At 36.8% G+C, this 18,406-nt stretch overlaps 1 protein-coding gene across 7 annotated transcripts in view; it reads right to left on the bottom strand.

Annotated features, from left to right (window-relative positions):
* Positions 1 to 18,406, bottom strand: part of RAB27B (RAB27B, member RAS oncogene family) — a 139,476-nt gene that overhangs the window by 11,494 nt on the left and 109,576 nt on the right. The window contains exon 1 of one of the 7 annotated variants that reach the window (XM_019640727.1): positions 10,178 to 10,204. The exons of the other annotated variants lie outside the window; for them this stretch is intronic. Coding sequence (XP_019496272.1) covers positions 10,178 to 10,182 — 5 coding nt within the window. The 5' untranslated portion in view covers positions 10,183 to 10,204. Of the gene's footprint in view, positions 1 to 10,177; positions 10,205 to 18,406 lie in introns of those variants that run through there. 7 annotated transcript variants of the gene reach the window in all.

Here is an 18,406-nt window from a genome sequence, read left to right as displayed (position 1 = left end):
TTTCCTTTGCAGTCCTCAAAAATACAACAAAAATTTAGGTCTCAAGGTTACAAAATTCAAATGCCTCTATTCTGCCAAGTTCTGAATTAACATGTTCAGAGCAGCTTTAGGAGTAAGAGGCACATCTATGATTTCACCCAGTACAAATCTGTTTACATCAAGTCAGTTAACATGGAACAAAAGCTATATGATATCCATAGTAAGTAGCCATTGCCACAGCAATACTAGAACTTAAAAAGCCGTAACTTTTGGTTTTAAAGACAGTGCCCTTTTGGGATCAGGAGTATGGTGCTAGGAAGACAAGAGAGTCACAGGGAGCAGAAAACCCACCCAAGACAACGCAGGTATGCTAGAGAGAGACTGAAATGATACACAGGTAGTGGAAAAGCCTAGAGGAATGTTTTGCATCTAGTCATACAGGATTAGCTTTCTATTATTATGTGAGCACAAAATATCCCTTTTTAATTTTAAAAATTTAACAACTAATATGACAGCCTTTAAAAACAATGATTTGAAGTCATTTGAAAACCAGTATTTAAAAAGCTTCTGATTTGGAATACTAAAGTCTCTGCTCTCCAAGGGAAAATCTGCTGTATTTGGCAAGTCTGCTTAATATTTTCCAGGCCTTGGAAAAGAGGAAGAGGTATTAAGAGGAGTAATTACATCAATTATGCTAATATATCTTCTGACTGAAGGAATAATGTCACTTGCCGTTTTTTCCAGTGCTCTAACCTCTCCTGCCTGCCTCAGTCTTATTGTTTCTGCTGTTACAGTGACTACGAGTAAAGATGGGCCAAGAGGCAATGCCACGCACACCTAGACTGGTAACACCAGGACTATCACCACACACATCTGAATGACACCATCACCTGCTCAATAATTGGCAAAGTCTCCACTTTTGAATTTGGCAAAACGCTTTGCTACTTGGTACAACTTTCTGACTGATGGATTATAGACATGGTTTTGTCATATCCATATATAGAAAAAGGCCTAGTAAGATTTTCCCAGAATGAGAAAGTTTCTCTCCTTACTATGTGAGAAGGAAGAATATTTCCCCCCATCTCTACAAATCCAAAAATCCAGTACACTTTGGAAGTTCTCAGGTGATTACATTTAAATTTCAATAACAGGTTATTCCATGGACTTATCTAAAAATTGTTAGACAATTCTAATCATTTTCTACATGTAAGAAAATTATGCACATCCATCAATTTATTTTTGATAATGTCACTTTAGTTAGTGGTGAAAACTAAACGTTTTCATGTCTTTGGATAAGTTATGATAAAGGTGCTATTCAGGTACTTAGCAAATCAGTATCATTACAGCATTTGGAAGATTTGTAATTTTTTTACATTAGAATTTTCTAAAATTTGAACCATACTGCTGCTAAATACTATCAAATTTATTATGGATTTATGTTTCTTTAATTAATGAATGATTTTTGAGGAAAGGTGTTTTAAGTACTGCCGATACATAATTTCCTTCTCTATAATATGCTTTCTTCACTGAGTAGGACTCTCAAGGTGGATATTTGCTGACCATGAATGTTCACTTTTTCTTTATAAATATCTATACAAAATATAATCCTTGCTCAGGAAGAGATGCCATCAACAATTAGCCTTCCTTAATAAAAGGAAACAGATATCTCAACTATTGACACGATATTCTTCTTGGAGAATGTCTGTGTTGGTTGACTGCGTAGCAGTGACTAGTTCTGAATTTGGATGGTTCTAAATATCTTGCCAGAACTTTGTAATCAAAGATGGTTCTGCTCTTAGTCTTTGAGTCAAATGGGTCTCCAGAGGAGATTACTACCGAAGTAATATGATTCCCTTCCATGGAAGGTCTATCACCACCACCATTACTCTACCTTCTTCTCTCTTTCCCCCACCAAACTTGCTCATGTGAAGCTCTTCTTAAGGGTGACAAAGTCTGTCATTTCACTAGTAGAAACTGCTAATTCTCATGGGAAAAGAACGAGATTAATATTGATTCTGGGTAAGATATAAGGGACTACAGCCAAATTTCTTCCCTGGGCACAAGCCTTGATAATTGGGGGAAGAACTTGAAGCCACTGGCTGCCTAAATACAAGCAAAAGTTGAGGATACTGTAGCTCCCTGGAAAAATGAAAATAATAGAGTAAAAAAAATACATCAGCATACTTTAATTTTTTGCTTAGTTAACTAAGGGTTTTTTTGCAATATTTTTGTGTGTGTGTGTGACAGTGATCAGAAAAGCTAAGTCTTTAGCAAATCTAATTAGATATCTTCGATATATAGTATCAGGCCCAAAGGTGAAAATTCAAAAAAATGTAATTCATAATCTAGTTCCTGACAAAGCATGCATCCACTTGAAAGTTAAATATAGATGCAAAAAAAATGCAATATAACTACAAGATCGAACATGATTCATTGATAAATGAGTCAAATAGTTGTGCTTTTAGTTCAAACAAAATAGTAATTTTCATGGACTTCAGTAGTCAGAAAAGATATTGTAGAGGAAGAGAACTTGCATTTAACCTTATAGCATAGGGAGGAATTAGGTACTAGCAGAGGAGATACAGGACCATTGCACAGGACATTACCTTTTATTTGTACTGTGAGGCTATCACTACTTGCCAACTACATGACCTATCAGTATTCCTGATCTCAGACAATTTGTTCTCTGTTGTGTGTACATAAACCTGCCTGGGCAATACTGGGGTTGCCTCCCAGTTAGGCTTTAATCCAGAGTGAACAATTCTGGGTAAAATGGATCAATTCCACAGTGTCCCACACTGGCTCTTTTCTGTGAGTGAAGGGTTGTGGACTCTAGAATTTAACATAAATTCCATTTGAAATGAATGCAAAGCTTGGCACTGTGGAAAACCTTTATTTATTTAGTGTCTCCAATAGACTAAAAAAATTGACATATTTTGGGACGCCAGAGGGCCCCGGTTTGGATCCCACATATGAGGGCCAGTAACACTGCCCTCCACAGCTAAGATGCTGAACAACAGCTCAACCTGGAGCTGGGCTGCCGTGAGGCGATGGCGACGGCGTAGGCTGCAGCCCCGGTGGCAGTGGATTGCCATGTGCTACCGTATGTAGCCAGCAGCCAGCGTGAGCGGCCAGCAGCCGCAGTGAGCGGCCGTCCAGAAGCCGGCGACTGATCTGCCTCACCTGGGAAGAGCGCAATGATGGTGCCAACTTGGGCCAGTGAAGCAACGTCCTCCACAACTAGACTGAAGAACAAAACGACAGCAACTTGTCTGTTCCCCTTCCCCCAATTCCCCAGCACTGTTCCCATCCCTCCAATTCCCCAATAAAAATCTTTAAAAAAAAAAATTGACATATTAAGCTAGGCATGAGATATTTGCCTCTAAGTTTCTTTTGAAAATGAATTTATATCTCTTTTTTATATCACTACTCATCCCTATATCTATCTATATATAATGCTTTTGTATTTAGTTTGGTTCCTCTTTTATTACCATGTGATTTTCTGAGTCCTGAAATCATATGATCTCAATATTCTATCCTTAGCACAGCAAATACAACACCACAAAGAAAAATAAAAGCCTTGGCAATGTTTCCTCTTCCAAGAACTGGGCTTAAAAAAAAAGGAAGAAAAGATCTGGGAAGGATCCAAAAGTGGACAAGTTTAGCAGTATTGTTTTTTCCTGCACAATGATTGACGGTCTTGTCAGTTCTTGGTTCTATGGCTCTAAAAGGGAAGAAAAAGCCAGAAGATCGTTGTGTTTCAGGAAGCGTGTCAGACATGCCACCATTATCACTGTGTCACAAGCTACACCACAAGGGCCAGGAGGTCTTTTAGATATACAAACTGAAGCATCACCCTTACAGCCCTTCATGGGAAGGTCTGGGGCTGGGAAGAGGAGGGAAAATCTTCAAAAACCCATGCAGCTCTGTGTAATGGAGAGTCCTAAAGGCAGAAGGAAATCTAAGTGATCGCGTGGTCTAGTCCTCAGTTTACAGAGAGGAGTCATGTGACTTGAGGGGTGACAGCTACTAACAGAAGAAAATCCAAGACTATTGTTCATTACAATTTGAAATGAAAAGTAGGTTAGATGGGTTGAAAGTAGAAATATGTTCATTCTATAGGGGAAGGAAATTTTCTCTGGGTATTAACAGGAACATGATTTTCCTAAGTTGGAATATCTCAGACAAGGTTGCTCATGGTTTCTCTTTTATTTCCCTGCAATTCTTCATTCTTCCTCAATGTAAACTCCACTAGATCAGGAACTTAATATCCTTTGATCACTGCTGGATCCACAAATCCCGGTGACTGGCATATAGTAGAAGCTTAACGCATACGTGTTGAGTGTATAAACAGATGTAAGCATCTCAGAGCTGTACAAAGGTCATGGTTAATGAAATTAATCTCTGAGCAGTTAGTGGAAGTGCTGTCCCTCTAAGTTCAGGCCTTATAGTCTCCTTCCTTCCTCATCTGTAAAAGTGAATATGATCACGTGGTGCTTTCCAGGTCTGGATTTCTGAGCTCATTTTTATATTTTAAGTTACACAAGACTATGAAAACCTTCTTAAATAGAATATTTTTATCTTCAGAGGAGCAGTTTCAAATAACCTGGGAAAAGAGAGCCTTCAGAGGGACTACAGTGTTTGAAAGTGAGCTGTGCTGGCAGAGTACATAAACTTATCAGTTGAATAGGTCAGGGCTCAGGGAGCTGGGCTCCTCCACGAAAGAACCCATTCACCCATCTCACACACACTCATAGGCACCTCTTATTTTGCATGGCTCTGAGAATGCGCTCTGCTTTCTCTAGCAGGGAGCTTAACAAATGCTACAAATACCGTATTTGCCGGCGTATAAGACGATTTTTTGGCCCTGAAAAATATGCCTCCAAGTGGGGGGTCGTCTTATACGCCGAGTTGTCTTATACGCCGGCAAATACGGTACGTATAAACGACTACTATACAGACGGACTTGCCCATGCAAACCGGTGATCTTTGCTAGTTCTCAAAGTAACAAGCTTAAGAATGCCATGACAAGCTATGACCTTGCGATTTGAACTTATTAAATAAAAACCAACTTAATATTCTTAAGGCACTTTGGAAAGCTTAAAATAGTAGACAAAGTATCAGTGATATTATTTTGCACCTAGTGTAGGTGGTTTCAATAAAATAAATCTGTCAAGCATAAAATGGAGAGAAGTTTAATATGTTCTCCTTAATTGTTTGACTGGTGTGTGTTGGGCTCCAGTAGGTATATTTTGAGCTCTGGGATTCTGACAGCAAGCACTTCAATTGTCTGAATGATAACCTGAGGGTGGTTCTTATTAACTGACCTTCAAATCCTGCTTCCCCCAAACCACATTCATGTCCTGGAGGTTAGAGTTAAATTATGGACAGCTGAAGGACTCTGGGGACTTGTAGCCTGAGCATCAGTAGAACAGACACCATTTTATGGAGGGAGGGGTAATTTATTAAAATAATTTTTTAGTGTATTTTATTGCATTTTGTCCTGTTAGGAAAGTTTATTGAAGATAATTTTTATTTCAATTCTTCTTAAAGGCTACTTAGGATTAATGGATGTAGACTATATGGAAGATTCAAACCAAACTGCAAATATTAATCAACATCAGCTTGATTGAACAACTTGTGCTTAAGCTGACAATGGTCAATGTGTCTACTGAAGCCATCAAATGTATTTTAAAAGATGAAAGTGTCTATTTTGTTTCATTCTGTGACCAAGGGATCTAATAAAATAGAGATAAACCAAGAATTTATTGAGCTCTGAATTTCAGCTTACTCATCTTGAAAATAAAGGGTAAAAATTCTAACACAACTGAGTTTTAAATTGATTTATCTCTATTGATATGTCACGATTCTCACATGAAACTCACTTCTAAGCCAGTGAATACATTTTATTTCTCAAAAATTTTTTTTCAAAGGTAACATTTTTTCTTTCTCTTAATTTTTTGTTGTCTTTTAAAACTATATGAAATTTATTTTTTGTTCTTTCTTTTTATTGCAAGAAATTTTAAACTTATACAAAATTTGAGGGACTAGTAGCATACTCCCATAAACTGATCGCCCAGCTTCTAAATTACCAATATATGGCCAATTTTGTTTCATGTACCCCAAACTCTCCCTTTATCAGATTATTTTGAAGCAAATACCAGGCATTATAACATTTTTTCATAAATAATTCAGTATATATCTCTAAAGATGTCCAAACTTAGCACAACTGACGTCGTGCCTATCTATAGAGAAGATTGTCAAACACTTGGCTTTTGAGGTATTTGACAAGCCAGAAATAATATATTAATACTGTTTTAGTCTGTATTTCTCTTACACTGATCAAGGTTAAGTATCTTTTAACCTGTTTAAGGGTTATTTGTTTTTCTTTTTCTGTGAATGCAAGACTCATGTGTCTTGTCCATTGAAAGATATGAATCCATATCTGTTCTATTTTTAGAAGTTCTTTGTATATTAGGGATATGAAAACTTTGTTATTTAAGTTGCAAATACTTTTCCTCATTTGTCTCTTTATATAGCTTGTGGTGTTTATGCCACCCAAAAGACTTTTAGGGTTGTTAATGTTGTTTGTGGGGACGAGAAATCAAATTCTGAGTCACAGTAAAGGAAGGTTTTCCCACCCCAGGTTATAGACACACATTCATGTGTTCTTCTGGTCTCATATGGTTTCAATTTTACATTTAAATATTTAACTCATCTGGAATTTATCATAATGCATGTTATGAATAATTGATTTAAAGTTATCTTTTTATATCTGTCCCAATACAACATACATACAAATTCATCTTTTCATCACTGATTTGAGATGCCACCTGTATCATAAAGTACAATTATATGTAGAATTGGATCTATTTCTGGATTTTTCTCTTCTGTTCTACTGGTCTGATTGTCTTTTCATGCAGCACCATTTTAAATATGATTATTCATAAAATATTTAATATTCATTGTTTTTCTTAACATTTTTATGATATTGATTTTCCTATCAAAAACATATGTCTTCCATGTGGCCACATCATCTATTGTGACTTGCAGAATAATATTATGGTTTTCCTTATACAGGTTTTGGATATTTCTATTAAGTTTACATCCACATTTCTTTATTTTCTTTATTTGCTTTTGTAACTTGGAACTCATTTGTCATCTCTGTTTGCTTTGATTTGTTGTTTATATGAAGACTATTGACTTTTGTGTATTGGTTTCATTACCCAACACTATTAAATTTTCTTATTATAGTGGATTTTCAATTAATTATTTTGAATTTTTCAAGTGTACAATCATGTTGTTTACTTATAGGTATGGTTATAATTCTTCCTTTCAAATTCTTACGCTTCTATTTATTTTCTCTTGTCTACTTTCACTGTCTAATACCTCTACTAAAAAGTTAAAGAACCCTAGAGATAATATATTTCCTTGTTCTTGATTTTAGTTGGAAATTCTCTAGTGTTTTCCTAATAAGCAAGATGCTGGCTACCTTTAACATGAGTGGATATAGAATTTGTCAAATACCTTTTCTTCTCCTATTGAGATGATGTTCTGATTTTTCTCCTTAGCCTGATTTTATTCATAGATTTCCTGAAATAGCAACATCTTTCCATTTATAAAATAAATTTTACTTGTTCATGATGCATTATATTTTAATGTGCTGTTGGGTTCTGTTTAAGTTTTATTTAATTTTTTCATCAGTGTTAATAAGATTTGTCTTGTTTTCAAAACAATCTTTGGTTTTGAGCTTCACAGTATGTTCACTTTATTGAAAGAATATGAACGTTTTTCTCCTTTTTCTGTGTTCTGGAGTCATTTAAGTACTATCAAGATTATCTTATCTTTAAATGTTTGAAAGTCTTTTCATGTGAAAGCAGTTTGCCCTGGTGATTTTGTGTGCAGGTGTTTATTAATTCACCTTCTCTATTTCTTCTTTGGTAATTTGTCCATTTTATCCTGTCTCGACTAGAATCAATTTTGCAAACTTGTAATTTCGTAGAACATTAATCATTTCAGCTAGGAATTCAAATGTGCTTTATGGAATGGTACAAACTACTGTCATGTAATTTTTTAAATTCCCTCTGTTTTGATACTTATGTTTCCACTTAACATCTCTAATTCTGTATATTTGTACTTACCACGTTTCCCTGAAAATAAGACCGGGTCTAATATTAATTTTTGCTCTAATAATCTACATTTTTTTTTTAGCTGAGCCATCCTGCCACCTGTTGGCAGCTGAGTGGCAGCTGGCCCCTTCCAATAATCTATATTTATTCATTTATTCATGTACAAAAATCTACATTTATTCAAACAGTCATGTCTGGCTGACAATCTTAACTGAGGCTTATGTTTGGGGTAGGGTTTATATTACAAGCATCCTGAAAAATCATGCTAGGGTTTATTTTCCAGTTAGGTCTTATTTTCCGGGAAACATGGTATTTGTGGAAGGCTTTTAAAACCAATGAAACTACCTATCTTATTAACTCAAGAATTTATTTTAATTTCCATACTGTAGTCCATAGTCCAGTAATACTATTTTGTACTATCATTAATTTCCTCATTAGAATGTCCTCTCTACCCCTACTCTTTATCTTCTAAATTCAATCATATTCACAATTTCCTTGTTCATGAGTTCTTACACTTCTCCAATTTTACTCCAGTTTCACCATAAGGGACTTGGTGCTGTGGAGTCAAGTTCTAGTAGACCTTGGAATGCTGGTCTTGAAGTTGCTGACACCCAAATTTTCTCAAGGAGCATTCTTCCTGAAAACCCTGCAGCATGCCAACAACCTTCACAGTCAGGGTCAGGACAGAGCTGCTCCCTGACCTCAGGCATTTTCATCTGAGTTGAAGGAGCTTTTAAATTATTCTGTGTACTATTATCGATCCATTCAGATCAGTGCTTTTCATGATTTTCTCTACTTTTGGATCATTACAACTCAGCAGGAGCCAGCTACACACAAATCTATTTTGTCCACAGTTGTAGCACAACACTGACAGATGTTCGAATGGAATCATTCTGAGAAGGACATGAAAGCAATGACCTAGCATTATCCCTGAAGCTCACACTGTACCCCTGGATAGAAACCAAATGCCTAACTGATGTGCGCTTAAAAATATTGTTTAGTAGACAGGACCCAAACTTCAGGGTTAGTTAAAGCAATGCAGGCTTTTGGCTTCACATGAGTAAATGGTCAGTAGGAACAAAATAAAATCATTGTTTCCGATTCAGAGAAACCTCTCTGAGGGATTGTGCTTACAGGGTAAAGGTAATTGAGGAATATTTCTAAATGCTTATAAAGTGAAATAACTCTAAAAACGAGAGAACTTCACAGTCTTCTTGGAAACTTGAATATGTGCAGCCCCAAAGTATGTCCAGGTTCACACTGTGGGCACAAGTCTTGAAGCTCACATACATTGTCACTGCTCTGTCAGCTCACCTTGTTGGCACAGGGTAAAAAACTAGATGTGTAGCTTCTCTAGCTCACATAAGGCCTCCCTGTTTAGCTTCTCTGAATCCTAGGCCGGGTGTGTGTGACTCCATGGTGAAGGCACAGCCTCTGACAGGTCGTCTGCACCATGGAGGTCAGAGGTAGTGAGAGACCAAGGCAAGCTCCAGGCACCCTCCTGGATTTGTACTCATGGATTCCTATCTGACCTTGCTGTCACCCACTTCATGTCCATCTTTCTTTCCTGACCCTGGTTCTGCTGACTTCAGGTACAATACAAAACAGAAATGTAACAGGCTTATATAGACTGTGTAGCCAGCTCCCACAATTGCAGAAAATTCTCTCTAATTAATAAGTCTTATGTTCTGTATCACTTATCATGATTCTGTTTTCTTTGATAAAACCCTTACTGATATAAAATGCTAGAATGTTGAGAATCTCACTTCACGCATATGCCTTTGATTCTAATTGTTTAGAAAATGAAATAACAGATATGGTTATAGCTAAGAGAGTGCCATGGAAAGGATACTTATTTCCTCAGTTGGTTAAGAGCTCGCTCAAGAGTTTGAGCTCTGAGCAACAGCGATTCGAGTCCCAGCCCGAGCTGAGCTGCCGTTAAGCTGCCAACAGGTGGCAGGATGGCTCAGTTAAAAAGAAAAAAAAAGGATACTTATTTCATATCAGATCTCCCATCTAACTTACTTCAACTTATAAATTCCAGGTTTAAAGGACAGCCACACAATTACCACATTAAAGACTGCTTAGATGTCCTGAACTCCATCTAAGAGAGTCTTCAGTGAACTGGTCTGTAGCTGAAGTGTTTGTTGTATATTCCACTGCAGTATTTCTATATCCACTGCAAAAAAGGGTTCAAGCATTTAACATTAATTTACTCAACTCTATGGCATGGTTTTGGCATATCCCTCCCAAATCTCCAAAAGAAGCCCAGTGGATGCTAACTTGTCTCTGTAATCAATGAGCAGGCAAATCAAAAAACTTTCACTTTAAATGTACACATCAGCCTTCAGCTCACATTGATGCTTGAAAGGGAAAAAGTTGGCTTCTAGCCCAATTTACAGTATATTAAGCCAATGGGAGAATAATTCTCTTATGGCTTGGAAGAAGAGCATCTTCAGATAGTGCTCTTAAGGTAAAGACTTCATGAAATTCAGAAACAGTAATTAGAAACTTCATAGATACTTCTCTACAATGTTACTATATAGGAATTTATGATTGCTTCTTCAGAGAGATAAGCATTACACTCAGGCAGTTCTAATAAAATGTACCTAGAAACAGAATTTTCATATAAATATAATTTTTACCAATCAAAGCAATTGACTATGAAGAGAAAAATGCCACACACAAGACAACTGCAATTAAAATATCAAAAGCACCAAACTATTAGAAAGGCATATTTGAAACAACTCAAATAATAACAGAATGATATCTAACAACAGTAAGTTACAGTAATAAAATACAGTGTGGCACTGGCCTAAGTGTAGCCATATTGATCAATGGAATAAAATTGAGAGTCCAGAAATAAACTCTTACATTTATGGTCAGTCGTGACAAGGGTACCAAGGCAATTCAATGGAGGAAAGAATAGTCTTTTCAACAAATGGTGACATGGCAACTGAACAGCCACATTCAAAAGACTTAAATTGCTGCTTTATACCATATATAAAAATTAACAGAAAATGTATCATAGACCTAAATGTAAGAGCTAAAACTATGAAACTCTTAGAAAAAATATAGGAATAAATATTCATAACCTTAGATTGGTCATGGTTTCTTAGGTATAACACCAAAAGAACCAGTGACAAAAAAAAATAGATAAATAGATTTCATCATGATTAAAACCTTTTGAAATAAGTGAAAATACAGATTGGGCAAAACTATTTGCAAATCATGTATCTGATAAGGGACTTGAACCTAGACTATATGAAGAATTCTTACAAGTCAATCACAAAAAGATAAGCAAATTAAAAAATGGGCAAAGGGTTTGAATAGATATATTTCTCCAAAGATGATATACAAATGGTCAATAAACTCATAAAAGGATTCTAAGACAGCATTCATCATTAGAAAAGTACAAGTCAAAACCATAATAACATACCACTTCCTCCTCCCCGCCCCCCCACAAAGATGGCTGTTATAAAAAAAAGAACAATAACAAGTGCTGGTGGTGATGTGGAGAAATGCAGCCTTCCTGTCTCACTGGTGGGAATGTAAAATGGTGTGGCCATTTTGGAAAACAGTTTGGCACTTCCTCAAAAAGATAAACATAGAGTGACCCTAAGACCCAGCAATTGTACTCCTACATCTATATCCAAAAGAAATGAAAACATATGTCCACACAAAAACTTGCAGACAAATGCTCATAACAGCCCCAAACTGGAAATAATTCAAATGTTTATTAATGGATGAATATATAAACAAAATATAGCATATCCATGCAATGGAATATTACTCAGCCATAAAAAAGAATGAAGTACGACTAATGCCTATAACATGGATGAACCTTGAAAACATTACGCTAAGTGAAAGAAGTCAGAAGCAAATGGCTACATATTTTATGATTTCATTTATATGAAATGTCCAGAATAGGGAAACCCATAGAGAAAAAAGGCAAATTAGTGTTTGATAGGGGGTGTGGAAAGGAGGGATGGGAAGTGACTGCTAATGGATATGAGAGGGTTTTTCGAGGGATGATGAAAATGTTCTAAATTTAGACAGTAATGGTGATACATATTTGTGAATATACTAAAAAATACTGAATTATATACTTTAAAAGGGTGGATTTAATGGTATATGAATTCTATCTCAATAAACATTATTTTTAAAGCCCAACAATGTGAGAATTATTTTACATATTTTATTTTCAAAATAATTGATCTGGCCGAGCTCCACTAGCATTAGCTAGGTGTTAATAATAACTTCTTTACAATGAAGCCTCTTTCTAGCCACTTACAAACAATAACACCTTCCTGAAACCAACGGAAAGGGCCTGTAGAATATACTCTATGAGCCTAATTATCACAAATACAATTATTTCTTAACTGTAAAAATATTTATTATTTGACGAGTTCCTGAAAGCCACTCTACTGAGCAAATGTGGTCACAAATCAGGACTGAGTAATTGAAAATCGTTCAGAAACAGCAGGGCAGATCGATTCATCAGGACCTCCTGAAACAACACTGGAATGACACTTCAGTGCACGTATAATCCCGTGAGACCCAACCCTAGCTCATCAATATTCCTTGGGGGGAGTTAACGAACACACATTTTAGGGCCTCTCCTAAAATTCGAGAGGCCCTAAAAATGTGTATTTGTTACAAATACAAATTCTGACTCGGAGAGCCGAGCCAGAATCTCTACAGTCAGGCCCTGAAGTTTGGAGTTTCAATATATCACTGAGTTATGCGGGAAGAACAGCAAGGTTTGGGAGCCATTTGTCCATCATCATCCTTTACCTTGAGGCACGTCTTCCAGAAGGTTGAGACTCTGTATCCACCCCCAGCAATCCCATCTAGTGTAGAAACACCCATTGGTCAAGACAGAGTCAGGTTATCTAATCTAATGCTGTTACAGTTGAGAGCAATTTCCTCTTGCTGATTTCCATCAGCAGAGCTTGGCACACAGCTAGTGGATTTCTTCTGCTGAAACCTGTTATTACAATGCCCTTAATATGCTTTCCCAGCTACATATAATTTTGTTCCCTCACATATTCTAAGTTTTGTCTCCCTGACAATTAGGAGCTCCCAAAACATTATTTTACTCTAAAGGCGTATGCTACATGCACTGAAGATGTTGCATGAATGTTTGGATTAAGTAAATTAAGCTTCAAGCTTTTTTTGAAAGATTTAGCATTTGATCCGATAAGCTTCTCTACATGTTTTTATAAGTAAGCTGCATGACTAACTCTTTTATAAGGGAGCCATCCTTTTTTAAAAACGCTTTCCTAGGTCCTTTAAGCCAGGACTTTAGCTAAGGAGCAAGAAAAGGAAACGTCAATTTCTTGAAATTCTGCGAAGTCTCATATTGAAAGATGTATCGCATTACAAGATTTTCCAGGCTGGAAAATCTTGTGATGCAATAAAGAAGATTAGGAACTATATGCAAAGAGGCCAACACCTTCTTGAGATCAATCAGTAAGAGCAGAAAATGGGTTTTCCCAATGTAGTGGTCCTCAGCCTTGGCTGCTTTTAAAACTCTCTGATGCCTCGGCCACACCCCAACCATGTAAATCTGAATCCTGTTGGTGAGGCAAAAGCATTTTTTGTCACTCTCCAGATGATTCCAATATGCCACCAAGTTTGAGAACCGCGGCCCTGCCTCTTAGCCCAGAGTTTCTTCACTACCAACGAGAGATTCTTCTTCTGAACTGCTGGAGGCAGCCTCCATCTCACACCATAGCTACATAGAAGAGAAGAGTGGACCGCATGCACGGAGACATATTTTTTTCTAAGAGAGTGCTTGCTTCGGAAGATGGTTCCTTTCCCACCACAGTCACCTGCCTCAATGGACCAACCAGCGCCAGGCCAAAGACAGTTCCTTTCTCCCATTATGACAAGGGTATGCCATCCTCTGATGCCAGCCAACCCACAACCCATTTCTTGTCTATGTACAGTTATGTGATATATGCAAGGACATTGAATATATATATATATATATATATATATATATATATATATATATGGAAACAGAAGCTTCTACTCCTTAACTATGTTTCCACATAGAAAAAAAATATGGTTTTAAGTTAAAGCGATGCTCGATTCAAGGATGTTTTACTAAGTTTTCAGATGTTGGCCTAATAATCTTGCAAATCGGGTTTGTGTTCCAGCTGGTTGCTGCTTTGAGGAAGTCATGCCAACTTCTATTGATTTGCTTCGTTATCTGAGAAAGGGCACACTAATCAAAATATCTGTCCACGAAGTCTGCCTCCCTGAGATGTTAAGGAAGCCAAACTAGATAGCATCTATGGATTCATAGGCACACGTCTATGAAAATAAGATGAGTGCCATATAATTACAATTTTCTCACTTAAACATAATTCTAGGTGACTCTTAATAGTCACCTAGAGCCACATAATTCCAAGAACAAGAACGATTAAAAAAATCCAAGACCTCTTTAGGAAAAGAATGTTGGCTGCTCATTGTTTTAGGTAATCTTTAATAAGAAGAATTTTATGAGCTTAATAAATGCTGCAACAGAGAGGTTATATCTGCAAAGAATGGAGTTAGTCCAAAGGAAGTGCTTATTTGTCTCACAAGGGCTCTTTCCACTTTATATAGATGCGTATGTTAATTGAAATTTCTAAATTGGAATTTTATTTTTGCAATATGTATGATATGAGGCTGAATGAAAAATAAAGAAGGCTATTACACACAATTCTTAATCCTTAGGCAGTTGGGAGAAAATAAACAAATGTTAAGCCCCTTCATCTGATGAGTTATTTAAAATGAGCTCCACACCAGAAAATCTAGGGCTCAAAGTCTAAAAGGTGTTCAGAGAAGGAAAAAAGAGCAAGTGGGAGCAGAAGTAATCAGGAAAGCTTCACGGATGAGGTGAGATGAGAGCTGGAGCTTAATGGGGAAAGGGGAAAGGGGGGATTGGGGTGATCAGAACACTGACTGACTCTGCAGGTAGAATGTAGACCCACTGTCACTGGTTACAGGAAACTTGGCTCAGATGAAAGCACAAGAAGAATTGCGGGGTATGGGGGGCTCAGCTGATAAGATTGGATCTGCAGGGTCAAGTATTAACTGTGGTATAATGTTAAGAAGTACCTGTTGGAACCCATAGCCCTGGGTTCAGAAGTTTAATTTTATCCATTTACCCACCATATACGGCCACGGACAAATTACTCAACCCTTGAATCTTAGGGTCTTTATCTGCAGTTGTACATATAAGTATGTAAAATGCCTAGCTCAATGCATTCAATCGCCATGAATTCCACTCTTGGCTTGTCAAGAAAAAGGGAACCACAACAAATAAGTTAATTCATTAATTAAAAAATTGACTGATACAAATGTAACAAAAACACAAAATAATTAATCAATTAACATAGGTTGCTTTATAGCCTAAAATGAAGTCACCGAATTTCTCAGAACAAAGGTTGTATTGAAATCCCAAGGAAAAGGCATAGCTAAATTTTAAAAAACTGGTTTTACTTCCACTTAACAAAGCACTAGATTATTTCAGCCACTTTATCCCCTGCTGGAGCTCTGATTAAAAATAAAATATGTCAACAATGACTAATTATAGCTTTTAATGAGTCTATTGTTTACTTCTTGGCAGTCACCTAATAAATTGACCATGTCAAACTCACCTAGCATTTTCCAATATAAAACATTTATAATTTTGTCTTTGACAACTTTCACCCCCAGCTGTTACTGGTGAGAAAAGTCATCATTAGCACAAAGAGATTTACAGTGATGCACCCCCTTCCCCTGCTACTTGGTACATTTGAAAGTCTAATCAGAAAAGAGCAGAAGGCAGCTTATTAGTGCCTTGAGAGGAGCCTGCTAAGGTTCTGATAACGGAGGATCCTGGCAGGGCAGTGTGGTTCTCGGTTCTACAATGTTCATTAACTTCAGAGTTGGTGAACATCTTTTGGTTAATAACCATTTGGGGCTGAGGAAAGCCATGAAATAGTCAAAAGTGTGCGTGGTTTGCTGAAATTACACTTAAATAAGATTCCCATGCAGAAATCATTATGCTTTTGTCCAACTTTCCGTTACACTGAAAAAGGGACTTTCATGGGGAAACATACACTCTCTTGACTGCTCCAAAACACAGTGGCTATTCTCACTGAAAAAGTCATGATTTTAGCAAAGAAATGAATGCCAAAAGTTGGAGTTTTCATAAACTAAGATTTGGCATAAGACAGTTCTTATGAAATTATCTCTGGCTGTATATTCCAGAGTTGACCTAAAATGTGAGCAAAACTTGTAGAATGAACAGAGACTAGGCTGCATTGCATCTCATCTCTGAGAAACCGCCTGGCGGAAGTCCACTCTGCCCAAGGAGAAATGTGATTACATTTTCCATCAAAGATTCACATTTTACTTTCCAGTTGTTTTGAACAAAAAGGACAGATGTCATGATTTACTATGTTAAGTCAAAATATTGAAAGGTAAATATTAACATTTTAGCAGGAAAAAAGAAATCACAATAAGGTATCTGTCCACAAAGAATACATTTGCTGTATCACACACTTTTTCAGTTTATTAAGGTCTGCATCCAAAGAAACTCTTGAGAGTCCATCTATTTCCCCAACATCAAAGAATGCTCTATATCATATCCATCAATTTTTTAAAAGGAAAATCCAAATATGTTTTTTTGAATGTCTTGTATCCTGAGGTTCCAGTGACCTTAACTGCAAGTGAGGGGTTCCTTCTAGCGAAACCAAAGGTCTTCCTGCTGAAATCTGAGCCCATCTTAGTAGGTAGTATTATTACAATGAGAGGCAAAATTATGAAAGCTGAGTGCTTGCACATTAAATTTCAGGAGTATAAATTCTAGTTACAGAGATAACAAAATAGAGAAGTTTCACATTTGTTCTGTCTATATGTTTCTGTCAAATACATTAAAGGGAAAACAGCATTGTATGTGACTATTAGAGGGTTTACATTTTAGAATACAGTTGGCTCTGCCCTTCTCTGATAATACTACTCAGCAGCTAATCTTCTAGTTCATATTTATACAATGACAAGCACAGACTAATATTAAGTCCATTTTATTTCCCCTAATTAAACAGAAGGTAGGGCTAGGATATTATACACCTGAAAATCTTCCAGCTTCTGGAATTGCTGACTTTCTCTAGGATCTAAAACAGAGATTAGTCTATAAGCTCTACTATGGTAAGGTGTCCTTGTTGAATAATTGAATAATTTTATAAACGTCAGCAAACAATATACTACATCTCATGGTGCATAGGATTATATTTTCTTAGGCAATACAAATAAGTAAGATAAAATATGAGGCATGAGCTTAAGAATGCAAGCTGGAACATTTTTTCTCCAACATATTTATACAGCACTGACTGGGTTACATCAAATATTAATTGCAAGAACCATCAGGGTCGTAATGAGCACATATGCATGCATGTGCACACGCACACATGCACGTATGCACACAGGTACAGCTAGCATGGAAAGGTCGTTAGGCCTGTACATCCACTCCCTAAATGCCAGTTTTCTGTTTAACCTGATCTTGTCAGAAGATAAGTCTGCTTGAATGTTTATGGACTAAGCCAGAAATATATACAATTTACAATACAAATTTCATGAAATATACACATTTGAATTTTTCTATGACCACAATTCAAAGTAGGAGAGTGAGATCATCTTTTTTGTTGAGAATTTGGTTCAAGTTATCCAACATGCAAAAGCTACTCTACCTGTAACGAGTGGGGTGGGTACTATGGAAATGATTCCTATGTCTCTACCTGGAGCAAGGTGGTACTAATTTCCTGGATGCTAAGAAGAGGACAGAGGAGGGAGTCCTTTCTGTAAGAAGCAAGTGGTACATTAGAGCACCAGAGACCATCAGCCTTGTTAAATGAACCCTGACAGATTGCCCAGGTGGAGGCCTTATGAAGTTGGGCTTTAAATGTGGCACAGGGCACTTCAAAGGAAAGATAAAAAAGTTGCCTGGGGACTCTCCACCGTCAACGACCTCTCCCATTCCTGCCTTTGATAAAAACAAGCACAGCACACACACTTACAGCATCTCTGTATGCAGAACACTAAACCCAGGAGAGAGGAGGATATGAAGGAAGGAAATGGCAATACATGTTTAGAAACCTTTAAAAGCAACAATAATTAAGTATTAAATAAGAAGTTAAAGAAAGAGTATAGGTTTTAGAATAAAAATTAGACTTCAAAAATACACTTGTAGCACAGTTCCATTTACAAGGCAAGGATACTAACGTCCTGCACGTTCGTTCATTAACTCATTCATTCACCCA

This window comes from Hipposideros armiger, unplaced genomic scaffold, assembly GCF_001890085.2.
Source record: "Hipposideros armiger isolate ML-2016 unplaced genomic scaffold, ASM189008v1 scaffold_52, whole genome shotgun sequence".
In the NCBI taxonomy this organism is placed as follows: Eukaryota; Metazoa; Chordata; class Mammalia; order Chiroptera; family Hipposideridae; genus Hipposideros; species Hipposideros armiger.
The sequence above is the reverse complement of the archived record's forward strand: the minus strand, read 5'-3'. Positions and strand labels throughout refer to the sequence as shown.